This window comes from Apiotrichum porosum (genome assembly GCF_003942205.1).
Source record: "Apiotrichum porosum strain DSM 27194 chromosome Unknown scaffold_6, whole genome shotgun sequence".
Taxonomy (NCBI): domain Eukaryota; kingdom Fungi; phylum Basidiomycota; class Tremellomycetes; order Trichosporonales; family Trichosporonaceae; genus Apiotrichum; species Apiotrichum porosum.
In genome coordinates, this window is record NW_021167113.1 from 1,155,426 (window position 1) to 1,167,181 (window position 11,756).

General features: G+C 58.5%; 6 protein-coding genes across 6 annotated transcripts; 1 reads left to right on the forward strand and 5 right to left on the reverse strand.

The window, feature by feature from the left end:
* Positions 1–136: 136 nt before the first annotated feature.
* Positions 137–1,148, forward strand: EHS24_008216 (uncharacterized protein; the record flags this gene model as incomplete). Its single annotated transcript, XM_028623534.1, has 6 exons — positions 137–157; positions 206–364; positions 412–503; positions 548–819; positions 885–1,042; positions 1,086–1,148. 6 exons carry the CDS (start codon positions 137–139, stop codon positions 1,146–1,148), a joined length of 765 nt encoding a protein of 254 aa, XP_028476467.1.
* Positions 1,149–1,714: 566 nt separating this feature from the next.
* On the reverse strand, positions 1,715–2,909 carry EHS24_008217 (uncharacterized protein; the record flags this gene model as incomplete). The annotated part of the gene is made up of 5 exons (XM_028623535.1): positions 1,715–1,954; positions 2,082–2,243; positions 2,345–2,570; positions 2,661–2,805; positions 2,876–2,909. 5 exons carry the CDS (start codon positions 2,907–2,909, stop codon positions 1,715–1,717), a joined length of 807 nt encoding a protein of 268 aa, XP_028476468.1.
* A 2,134-nt stretch (positions 2,910–5,043) lies between these two features.
* On the reverse strand, positions 5,044–5,836 carry EHS24_008218 (uncharacterized protein; the record flags this gene model as incomplete). Its single annotated transcript, XM_028623536.1, has 3 exons — positions 5,044–5,273; positions 5,330–5,693; positions 5,735–5,836. 3 exons carry the CDS (start codon positions 5,834–5,836, stop codon positions 5,044–5,046), a joined length of 696 nt encoding a protein of 231 aa, XP_028476469.1.
* A 319-nt stretch (positions 5,837–6,155) lies between these two features.
* On the reverse strand, positions 6,156–6,652 carry EHS24_008219 (uncharacterized protein; the record flags this gene model as incomplete). Its single annotated transcript, XM_028623537.1, has 2 exons — positions 6,156–6,162; positions 6,486–6,652. The coding sequence occupies 2 exons, from the start codon at positions 6,650–6,652 to the stop codon at positions 6,156–6,158; spliced, it is 174 nt and encodes a 57-aa protein (XP_028476470.1).
* Positions 6,653–7,208: 556 nt separating this feature from the next.
* Positions 7,209–9,471, reverse strand: EHS24_008220 (uncharacterized protein; the record flags this gene model as incomplete). The annotated part of the gene is made up of 11 exons (XM_028623538.1): positions 7,209–7,494; positions 7,540–7,591; positions 7,639–7,757; positions 7,806–7,834; positions 7,887–7,963; positions 8,004–8,220; positions 8,275–8,529; positions 8,581–8,917; positions 8,973–9,125; positions 9,216–9,287; positions 9,422–9,471. The coding sequence occupies 11 exons, from the start codon at positions 9,469–9,471 to the stop codon at positions 7,209–7,211; spliced, it is 1,647 nt and encodes a 548-aa protein (XP_028476471.1).
* A 1,138-nt stretch (positions 9,472–10,609) lies between these two features.
* On the reverse strand, positions 10,610–11,678 carry EHS24_008221 (uncharacterized protein; the record flags this gene model as incomplete). Its single annotated transcript, XM_028623539.1, has 4 exons — positions 10,610–10,837; positions 10,881–11,009; positions 11,047–11,397; positions 11,433–11,678. The coding sequence occupies 4 exons, from the start codon at positions 11,676–11,678 to the stop codon at positions 10,610–10,612; spliced, it is 954 nt and encodes a 317-aa protein (XP_028476472.1).
* Positions 11,679–11,756: the final 78 nt, after the last annotated feature.

The following is an 11,756-nucleotide window of genomic DNA, read 5'->3' on the forward strand; positions in this document are numbered from 1 at the left end:
CCCACCCACCCCCACAATGTCCCCAACAACAGCAACACCACGCAAGCCCACAGCCTCCGAGTCGCTCTTCTGCGGCGTCGTCGCGGGCTGCATCGAGGGCGGACTGACGTACCCGGCCGAATACGTAAAGACCAAAATGCAGTCTCCAGGCCAGGCGGTGAGTCCGAGGTGTGATGGGTTTCGTGGCGAGCTGACAGTTCTGCAGAACCGCGGGGTTGTGGCCATGATTGTCGACACGGTCAAGACGCGCGGCGTGGCGGGCCTGTATGCTGGTGCGGGCGCGCAGATTGCCGGCACGGGCCTGAAAGCCGGCGTGCGGTTCATGACGTATGATACGTTCAAGGAGATGCTGCGGACCGACGAGGTGGGTTGGGGTAGTGGGGTAGTGGCTGGTCGCTGACAGACCCAAAGGGTAAGCTCACACCGGGACGAACGATGCTCGCGGGCCTCGCGGCTGGTACCGTCGAGGCTGTCATTGCAGTGACGCCATCCGAGACCATCAAGTGAGTGGGACATTACTGTGGAGCGCGACACCGCTGACAGCCAGGACCAAGCTCATCCAGGACGCGGCACGCCCGCAGCCGCTGTACACGTCCACGCTGGACGGCACCGTATCCATCTGCCGCACAGAGGGCTTTGGGGGCATCTACCGTGGGCTGGGCCCTACGATCCTCAAGCAGGCGTCCAACTCTGCCGTGCGGTTCACGTCGTTTGCCATGCTCCAGTCCGTGGCGCTCGAGACGCTCAAGCCGGCTTCGGGAAAGTTGTCCGCGACGACGACGTTTGCGACGGGCGCACTGGCGGGCCTGATCACTGTTTGTGCGTGGCCCCCTGCTTCACGTTTCCTTCGACCTGTGCTGACCCTCTCCTTCCTCCTCTTGCAGACACGACGATGCCGATTGACAACGTCAAGACGCGCATGCAGTCCCTCGGCGCCGGGGCAAAGTACCGTAACAGCCTCGACTGCCTTGTCTCCATCGTGCGGCACGAGGGCGTCCAGCGGTTGTGGAGCGGCACGACGCCGCGTCTCGCGCGGCTAATGGTGAGCAACAGCGGCCAGCGGGGCACCCTGCTGACAGTCCCAGCTCAGTGGAGGCATCGTGTTCTCGGTGTACGAGACGCTCATGGGCGTCATGCTGGCGCTGTGAGCTGTAAGCTGCAGGCGGTGCGGTGGGGGGCCCGCCGCAACAAAATGTCCAAAACTCGGGCTGATGCAATGCCGATGACGTGGGCTGGTGGGCTGTGCCGAAACAATTGAAATCGCTGGGCACACGTCGCCTGTTCTAGAAGCCCAGCTGTGCACAGTGACAACCCGGGTTGTCCCCCCTCCCCCTCACCCTTGGCATGTGCCGAGCACATGCATATCTTATCAGTTGCGGTGGCTGTGGTGATCGGCAAGGACCACTAGATCGGCGGGGTGGATAACTCGTTTTGGAGTGGATTCGGCAACCTAAACCGCACCACATCCTTCCTTGCCTTTGCTCCGTTCTTCTCCTCCGACGTTCCTGGGGGTACTGCATGCACGACAGAGCACCTTTCCTTTCCTAGCGACATGATTGACCGTGAATGCATATCGTCATGGGTACCGCAGCTGGCAGGACTAGGAAGAGGCGTGTACGGGTGGAGAGGGGAAATTATACGGCGGTAGGACCATTTGGGGCAAAAAATCGTATTAAACGTGACCGAGAGGGAGAGAGAGAGTGACCACTCCTCCCTAGTGCTTCCAGAAGGCAAACTTGCTCTTCTCAGTAGTGTGCTCGGCAGTAGCGAGCTCGGCGGTGTGGTCGCCGGCGGCGTGCTCCTCCGAGTTGTCGCGGGCCTGCTGGGCCTCCTTCTCGGCGACGGCCTTGGCGTGCGCGTCCTCGGCCTCGACGTCGTGGTGCTCCTCCTTGCGCTGCTTGACGCAGCAGCAGGCGCCGAAGAGGGCGAGGAACATGGCAATGGTCATGAGAACCTGGAAATGGGAGTGTCAGCGAGGTTTCGGGAGAGCTCGGGGAAAAGGCCGGGATATGGGCGGTCCGACGCCGGAAGGGAAAAAGACGGGTGTGATCGAGGTTTTAGGGATGGATGTTTTGACTCACGGCACCGACGAGCGAGATCCAGACAGCGTTGCCGTACGAAGCGACAAACTCGCCGTTGGTGTTCTCCTTGACGCGGTTCTTGGCAACGACGGCAAACGCAATGTTGACAAAGAACGCAGCCCACGAGCAGAGGGTGGCGACAATGAGGAGGATCCAGGTGAGCTAGAGGGTGTGGTGTCAGTGTGGGTGACTTTTGTCTTTTGCGGAATGGTGACACGGGCTGGTGTCACGCCTCGGGTCTCCGTTCTCCGGTCTCGACTCACCATCTGGGTGAAGCGGGCCTGGGTGCACATGGCAATGAGCGAGGGGATCAAGGCGACGAGGGCAAAGGCAGCGGCGAAGGGGTTGAGGATCAGGCCCTTGGCGATGTTGTTGAGCGCCTTGAGGATGACACCGCCCTTGGCCTCGGAGCCAAAGTAGGCCGCGTTGAGCGAGTAGGGGTACGCAGGGGTCGAGCAGGCAGTCTTGGAGAGCTGGATGCCAAGGAGGCTGCAAAAACGTGTTAGGATGAAAGGGGGAGAGATAACGAGCAAGGTGGTGTGTGGGAACCACCTCTGCCTTCTCTTCTGCAATGCTCACCTGGTGCTACCGGGGAAGCACGAGCCAAAGACACCGAGGTTGATGCCAAAGGCGGCATCCTTGGTGGTCTCGACGTGGACGACGTAGAGTCCCTTGATGAACGGCGCGGTGACGGTCACGAGGATGAAGCAGATGAAGGCCAGGACTGATATGGGTGTGAGCAAGGGAGGTTGGGTGGGTGGGGTGCCACTTTGGAGGCGAGGGTGCCCACTTACAGGCAAAGACAAAGGCGGGGATGGCACGCTTCATGGTTGCTGGAGTGGTGGAGTGGTTACAGGTGGGTAGCAGGAGAGATGGGGAGATGCCAAGTTTAAAAGAGAAAGCGATACGGATGTGCGATGGGTTTGTGCAGTATATTTTGTTCGCACCGACGGGGGTTGGTTGGCTTTTGGGTGAGATCGCCTCTCTTGAGGTTGAACGGGGGTTTGGGCTGTAGCGGGGTGTTTCATTACGCGCGCGCACGTTACCTTTGCCAGCTTTTGCCTTGGCCGGCATGCCCCCCCGCCCCCGGTTGTGGGCCGTGGGACGGGTTGCAGCGGCGGTAGGCCCGATCAGGTGCAAGGTGCGTATCAGGCGGCGGCGGCGGCGGTGGTGGTGGGTGGGATGAGCCATGGCGTACAGTATACGCCAGAGTGCCCAGGCCAGAGATCCAGACAGAGTGGCAAAGCAGAGCCCGCGCCATCTGGTGCGTGTCTGCTTGTGAGCTGCATGCACCACGGCGCCACGGCTGAGGTCAGCTGCATCAGCTGCATACCACGCCAGTATGCGCCAGTGCCAAGGTTTGTTTGGTTTCATACCGCGCGCTCAAATGGAGACAAGAGATTGGACACTAGTTCACTAGAGTGGTACCAAAAAGGGACCCGCACCCAAGGATACACAAAAAAAAGACGCATTACACCAGGGCACACTGCACTCATTACACGCGCGCGCTGTCAATGAACGAGCAGGCATGTGGGCGGCATCGTCCGCACCCGAAGAGGGACACCACAACGACGGCACACCAGCAGAGAGACAGATACACACCACCACACCCAAGCGGTAAAGTTTGGCATTCCCTGCCACGATGAAGGCACCACACAGGCGCCATTAAGATCGGAAGCCCAACCAACCAACACAACCTCTCAGGCCCAACAGCTCGCACCAGGCCTGAACGTGCACACATGCATATGCTCACGCTCCTGCAGGCGGGACACCCCGCCGGGAGTGCATTGGCAGCACTGAGCGTGACATGCTCTCCCCTTGTGGCCCAGAGCCTGGCTGTCCTGGAGGCTGCTCGGCGCCACCCCCTTTTGCCGTCTCTGTTTTTCCTTTCCCATCGATGATGCTCTTCCTTTGCTCGTTTGGGCCACTCTGTACCTTCACAGAGGCTCCCATTCGCTCGTCCATTCCATATCCTCTCGCTCTTGTCTCTATCGAATATCTTCTGTGTACATATTACACGTCTCGGCCCTTGGCGCACACCGGCGCGCTCACACCACACCCTGTGTGTCATGGCGCTCAGCGAGGCGTGCAACGCCGCTGACGCTGTGGGGTGAGTTACGATGCCGCGACATGGTCGTCCCTCTCTCGTCCCTTGCGTTCACGTGCAGGGGCGACAAAGCCACGAAAAAGTGCTCCAAGAGGCGCGTGTGTGATGCACCCACTACTTGTGCTTGGCAGAAACAAGTGGGCGTCTCTCACAAGCCGACAGCCGGCCTGCTGTGCCGTGCAAGTTGCCGCCGTCGCTCGGAAAACAGGCAAAACGGAAGACGGAGACGTCGTACAGAAAGGGCCCAATCGCTTAGGCGTTCTTGCTCGGTACCGACGTACCGGACGTCCCGACACACCTAACCAGAGCGTGAATAATATCGAATAATGGGACAAGTGCACATGGCAAGAGCCAGCGTGCTGTTTTCATTCCAGTTTCATTTGGCGCAAATAAGAAAAAGGTACACACCTGGGATCTCCCTCAAGGCCCGAGAGATCTGACGTCAGCTTGTTGCAAGGCTAAGCGTTCTTGCGCACATGCAAGCGAGCACAGCCTTTTGACCATGTGGATGCATGTTTGGGAACGACTACAGCCTGCCGCACTGCCGCAACACGCTGTTGCGCTGCTGCGCCGCTGATCTCTGATGTCGATCGAGACGATCTGCGCGCGCGACCGTGCTCACGAGAGAGATCAGGTACCACGCAGCAACGCGTGTGCTCGACCTTGGTATACGCGGTACGGGTTGCTACGTCGCTACGGTAACAAAACAACACGCGATGCGCACTGATGCATTACAACCACCTCAACCACGCACACACAGTTTCAGCATACACCAAGCAGGGCGGAACGGACACACACCACGGGCCACGGGACCACCACTGCCCTATACTCTGGCCTCTGGGTTTCTTCGGGGTCTCAAGTCGGCGAGAACGAGATCCGACGAGCGACCTGCGCAAACGTGTCGAGGTTGCCCGCCGCGAGGATCTCGCCCACCACACGCGTCACCTGCGCGGCAATGGACGCGTCGTGCTCGCTGTGCGGGGCTGCAACGTGCCCGTGTTCGTCGTCCGGAGGGCCCGGAGGGTGAAGCGCCTTGACCGCGTGGCCTGTGGCCGTGAGATGATGGGCAGGGGACGACTGGCGCTCTGGAAGGCGAGATCAGAGGGGAGCTGAGACGCGGCGCTGCAACCTCTTGACTCACTGAGACGTGCCTCGAGCTCGGCGACGGACGCCTGCCCGTCGTGCGCGAGGATCTCATTCACCATGCGCGTGGCTGGTCCGGGCTCCCACCTGTGCGCCAGGATCTGCGCGACCGTGTTGTTGCTGCTGCTGCTGCTCCCAGGGTTGGCGTCGGCGTCGGCACTTGCGCTCGCGCTCGCGCTCGCACTGCTAGTCGCCGTCGCTGCGACAAGACGTACAATGTCGTCGAGCCGCTGGTTGAGCTGCACGTACTGCTCGAAATGCGCCAGCACGACCAGGCGGTTCAGGCCGTCCTCGTCAATGCCGGTGTAGTGTTGCTCGTGGACCGTCGGCGCGATGCTGCTCGAGTAGGTCGAGGGCTGGGCCTAGGAGGTGTCAATGTTGGAGTGAAGGGTTGTCGTCTCACCACGTCAGTTCTGGCCGCAGTCGCCCCGGTTGCCGCAACCTGGTCTGCGGGTGGTGGACGGCTTTCGGATGCCGCCGCCGAGGTACTGTTCTCGTGGGTCATGGTGAGCAGCGATGAAGAGGTGGTGGTGCAACAGTGGGTGGCAAAAGAGTTGGATATACGAGCTGTGAGGACGTCCGCACCTGGCGGGTTTGGCTTTTCGGGACAATGAAGAGGCTCGATATGACGTCCATCGGCCATCGGATCTGGAGTGATGAGTGACGTTGAGTGGATCTCAAGTGACGTGCTGGTGCACGTTGGCCACGCCCCCGAGACGTCGAGACCATTTGACGCCACGAGTGTGAAAGCGCGACGATATGCATGGACTAAATATGTGTTGCTGGGGAGTTTGGTCTGCTGGTCTACTCTGAATGCTCTCGCATCATGGTCTTTCGGATGCTCCAATACCTGGACATTTGGTGACAGACGTGTCGAGCCTCTCATCACTGCGTGGACGGCTCGCTCGCGTTTCAAAGACGCGCCCAGTGCGGGGTTCTGTTCAGTCAAGGCAATGTCGTCGCAGGGAAGGGCATCCTAGGCGAGAAGAAGAGACACACGAGAGAATGCATAAAAGTACAAACAGAGAAAATGGCAAAATATGGACGCATGTGGCCAAGTGGGGGGCAGGGAGGACGCAGAAAGAGGAAAGAAGGGGGACAATTGTTGACGAAGGAAGGAAAGGAGCGCACAGTCAAGTCGCTGGGAGTGCAACGCTTGCAAAGCCTTGTAGCAGAAGAGAAACTTGCTCTCCTTCTCCGTCTTGCCGGCCGCAATCTCGTCCTCTGTGAGGAGGAGCTCGTTGATCTTGCCCTTGATGTACTGGGCAGCGTCGGCGTGGAGCTTGTCCCTGCCCTTGCCGTTGCTCCACTTGAGGGCCATGGTGCCGGGGGGGTTCTGGGCGATAATGGGCCAGTGGCCTTGGATCGGTACCCTCGGCTTCATCCAGGTTCTGTGGCGCGTCGATGTCCATGCCGGGGTCGCTGTTAGCCTCGGCCGCGGGGCGGTGGGGGGGGGAACGACTGGATGTGAGGTGGCAGAGAAGGATAGACCAGATGAGGGGCATGTTGGAGAGGATGTTGACGATGGATTAATAAGGCGCGAGAATGTGGGGATGTGGAGAGAGAAGTGTGGCCAAAAAGAAACAATAAATAGGAGAGGGAGGGAGTAAAATCACTGGGGGTGAGTCAAGGTTACAAGCCAAACACCCACACTGGACGTTCTCGCGGACGCTTGTGGCAGCGGGCGCTCTGGTCGACGCATCAAACTTCACATCCTCCTCTTTTTGGAGCATGGTCATCGCAAGGGACGCCAAGGGACACTGAGGGATTGTGGTTGTGCACCTCAAGAATTGCATTAACTTCCTACGTGCTGCTGGCGTCTCCCCCACTGCGTTCATTTCCCTTCCACAATAAATAACCCATTTGTTTGCTTTTGCTTAAATAGACTCGTTCTCCTCGATCGAGCCGTTGGCCTTCTCGTTGGCAACATCCTCCTTGCGAGACGCGGGGATTGCGTCGCCCATACCAGGGTACTTGCCCTCGACAAGCTGCGCCTCGCGCTCACCAGCCTGGACATCCTCGACTTTCGCAAGGGGGACAAACCAGTGGGTAGTACGGAAGTACTCGTCCATCTCCTCGAGGGTACGACCCTTGGTCTCGGGGAACAGCGCCCACATGGTGAAAGAGTTGGTGAAGCCGCAGACGACGAAGAGGATAAAATACCTTTGACTGTCAGTTGTGTCCTTTAAACGCCAAGGGAAGTCTCACTTCCAGCCAAGCTTTGAGAATGCGGTTGGCGAGACCTGGCCAATCATGAAGTCTAGCGGGTCAGCAACAATAGTGACTGACAGAGCTGTATCGACTTACTGGAAATCCAGCACGCCATGGACGTAATGGCAACAGCCTTGGCGCGAATCGCAGTGTTCATGATCTCGACAGGGTAGGCCCACGAGAGCGAGCCGATAGGGGAGAAGGACATGTTCCACCTGAGAGTGTCAGCAGTATACCCATCATGCTGTATCTTCAAAACTCACAGCCAACAGATGGCGACAAAAGCGCGAGCCTGTAGCGTCAGTATGGACTTGTTCCGAGAACGTCTCCGACTCCAAACTCACCATGGTTGCCGTTCCCTGGTTGTCCGAGAACTTCTTGCTGATAATCATCACACCAATAAAGAAACTGCCTGACAGAACTGAAAGTATCAGCTGGTGAACAGTATACCAAAAACTCACTGTTCGCAATGATCAAAGGGCGGCGACGACCAAGCTTGTCGATCCAGGCACAAACGGTGAACTGGGTGATAAGACCCAAAATCGAGTTTGCGGCACCGAGCAGCAGGGTGGTAACGGTCGAGTAGCCAACCTTGCCATAAATGGTAGGACCGTAGTACTGCAGGAACGACACACCGGTCATTTGGACCGAGAACTGCAGGATAATACCCAGCATGACCTGCGAGCGAGTGAGACTTTAAAATCGGACAAAGCGGATGGAAATCAATCTTACCTTGCGGAGATTTTCCGGCTTCTTGAAAATCTCACCCCACGACGCGGCCACGGCAGCCTCGCCCTCGACCTTGTGCTTCATCTCGTAGAACTCGCCCTGGACAAGAGGGTCGTGAATGTCACCGCGCGCATGGAGCTGGGCAAGCACCTGGAGGGCCTCCTCCTCGCGACCGCGAATCATCAGCCAACGGGGTGACTCGGGCAGGACCAGGACCACGAAAAGGAGCGGAATGGCGGGAACCATCTGGAAGGCGAGCTAGGAGCAGTGTCAGCAACGGTTCATGAGTGGACTAGAGCCTCAACTTACAGGGAGACGCCACTGCATAGGCTTTCCGTATTGATTCCTCGTGCAGCCATACGCGATCCAGCCGGCGAGGAACGCTCCCCAGCCAAGGAAAAACTGTTGAAGGGTCGTCAACCTGCCGCGGAACCTGGGGAGCGAGATTTCGGACTGGTAGAGTGGCACGAGCAAACACATGCCACCGATCGAGAAGCCCGCGATGAATCGCCCGGCCATCATCATCTCCTTGTTCGGCGCGGCCGTCTGGAGAGTACCACCAAGGATAAAGACGACGGCGTAGACAGTAATACCGATGCGGCGCGAGAATTTGTCGGCCAACATGGAGGCAGGGATGGAGCCACAGCTATCAACCGTCAGCTATGGTTGATTCTTCTGTCTTTGTGATCCTCTAGACTTACAAGGCACCAAGCAGCATGCTAGAGGTGATGAAACCAATGTAGTTTTCGGTCTTGGTGTCGGTTCCCTCGAGTCCGGTGACTCGAAGGAAGTCGGGGGATACGATCACAGAGGCAATGACACCGAGATCATAGCCATAAAGAGCGGAGCCCAGTCTGCCGTAGTCAGTAGCTGGACGCGTTGCGAAGGTTGGAGGCAAGGCGCGGGAATCCACAAAGCGGTCACATGGTCAGTCCTCGACCCACTGTCCCTCGTTGTGGGACATCGCTAGTGGCCTGGTGGCATTGGAGAGCGTGCGGATAGGGGAGTGAATGGTGCTATGTAGACTTGGGACCAGCCCAGTCGAACCCCCATCTCCATGGGCCGTCTGGGGAACCGGGGTTCCCTCAAACTGTGCGCGGCCCCATGTCGCCCCACTGACACTCCATCAGGATCGGAATTGTGTACTCACGCGGCAAAGCAACCGCAAAGGAGCGTGTATGCCTTTGGCGAGAGAGGCATGGTGGGGCAATGAGTGGGGTCCCAACTCCCCGCACCTGCTCGTTGTTTTTATTCTGTCGTCAGCGCTGCGGGGGCAGTCATTGTCGATCACAGCAAGCGGTAGACCGGGTATAGGGTACCTGTGGGCTCGCACATTTGGTCTGACAGCCGGCGTTTCCCTCACGGCTGCGCGGGTGCATCATGCGGTCATGTCCGCAAGACCGATGAGATAACAACGTGGTGGTGTGGCAGGCTCCTGCGGACATACCCGAGGAGGTCCATGGTCGGTCATGCCTACCCAAAGCACAGGCTATGCACAGCCTGTACATCAACTGCACTTATAGAGCTTGTCATTCTGCCAATGTAGTGGATATCGTGGATATCAAGTGTACAACGACGCTCATCCCGCCCCGCAGCTCTTGTCGTTTCGTACGGACTTTGGTCGGTGTTGAAACGCACCACCGAGGTGGGGAGGTGGGTGGTGCCTGCGCAGTTGGCCGGGCCGACCACTCCGCCCGGAATATTGCCGATGTGTGCGCATCGTGTGAGAACGTCCAGTGTAGCACCTCACTGGCGCACCTCAGCTACATGCCCTTGGACCGGCCCCGGACGGGGCTCAGGGGTTTTACGGTAGAGCGGTTGTCTTCTGTTCTTGTGGGCATGTTCGCCATCCGCGGACATGCCTACAAAAATTAGACCACAAATGTCATGAGGTGGTCAGGGACGGTGTGGATAACGGACCAATGTTACTGCGCAGACGTTGTCAACCAGACCGGTTGAGCGGGGCCCTTGTCGCAGTTGAACGGGGCCCGTACGGGGCTGTATTGCTTCCCCGCGGTCTGATGCCAGTTTAACACATGGAACTGACTTGATAGCCTGGACAGTCCTCAGCCAGTCTTCCTGAAGGCGCCACAGTAGGAGGTATCAACGGTTTAACGGCCGGTTGCGGGAAACGGTTCCCCGCTTTCCGCGTCTGGACCTTTCATCACAAGGCTTCACACTGGCACCCGAACATGGTCACCGCACCCAGTCTCGGGTGTCATGATAGGGTGGGAATGTTGAGGACAACTCCGCTCACGGCTAAAGGATATATCCCAAGTGCAGTACATCCCTCACTATCAACAGCATTGTCCATTAGGCTGTTGGGACCGACCACACATCAAAAGGTCTCCAAGAACCCGTGACCTGTCCTCCACGCTTGTCCAACAAGCTGCGCCTGTCCGTCCCGGCTCAGCGTACACGTCATACTGCCGCCACGGGCGCTCAGTTGGCGTGCGTCAAGAGTGACCCTTGACAGGTCAGAGCCAGCTGGGAGAAAGCGCTTGGTAAACTCCGAGCCTGGGCCGTTCAGATAATAGCCAGTAAGCATCGCCCAAGATGAACCGGTCTTCCGCGTCAGCTTCACCACGTCATGGCTTGCTTGTACCCACTACTGGGTCCTCATCGGTGCCTAAACCAGGCCCAAACACGCGACAGGCGGCACGAACAGTGTCGGGGGGAGTGTCGGCAGTCGGAGGAAGGAGTTGTGTCACGACGACATCGGCTGCCAGGCGGGGGAGCTCACTGTCAGCTCTACATCAACTTCCCTTCACGTACGAGTCTTGACGGCGTGACCTGGAGGTCCCCAAGAGCGACGTGCTCAGCGACGTGCGTGAGGGCACTTGGTCCCCCCAAGTCGTAGGTCGCAACTTGCTCAATGTCAGATGCCGAGAAGCCGCACGCCTCAGCAATGATACCCCCGAGTTGGCTGGACTCTGGTGACCCAGTAGCCGTTGGTGCGATGTGGAGGTTGACGGCTACACGGCCGCCTTGACCCGCTTCCTCCAGCCGAGCGAGGACATCTCCGCGCATTCGAGTGTGGAAGAGAACCGATGGCTCGCCAGGGTGGACATAGTTGAGAAGGATGAACGAGGTCGCAAGCGTTGCATGGCCACAGAGAGGTACTTCCTGAGCGTCAGCTGCGACCCAGCCTTCACACTCACAGTCGTGGGGGTAAACCATCGGATGTTGTACTCTGGAGGATGGACGCCGGCGTTCACGGGCACCACAAAGGCGCTGTCGGCATAGTTAAAGTCGGCAGCAAGGCTTTGCATATATGCCTCATCCAGTACCCGGGGATCGTCCTTGGGAAAGAGGACCACCGCAGCCTGGTTGCCAGAGTGAGGAGTCGGTGCAAAGGCGTTCACAAGGTGGAATTTGAGTCGGGGAAGTTGGGTTTCCGTGGACATTGCGGCGAAAGATTAGCGATTCCTGGTGATGAAAGTGAGAGCCTGATCGGAGAAGTCTGCTCTTCAACAGAGGTCAGC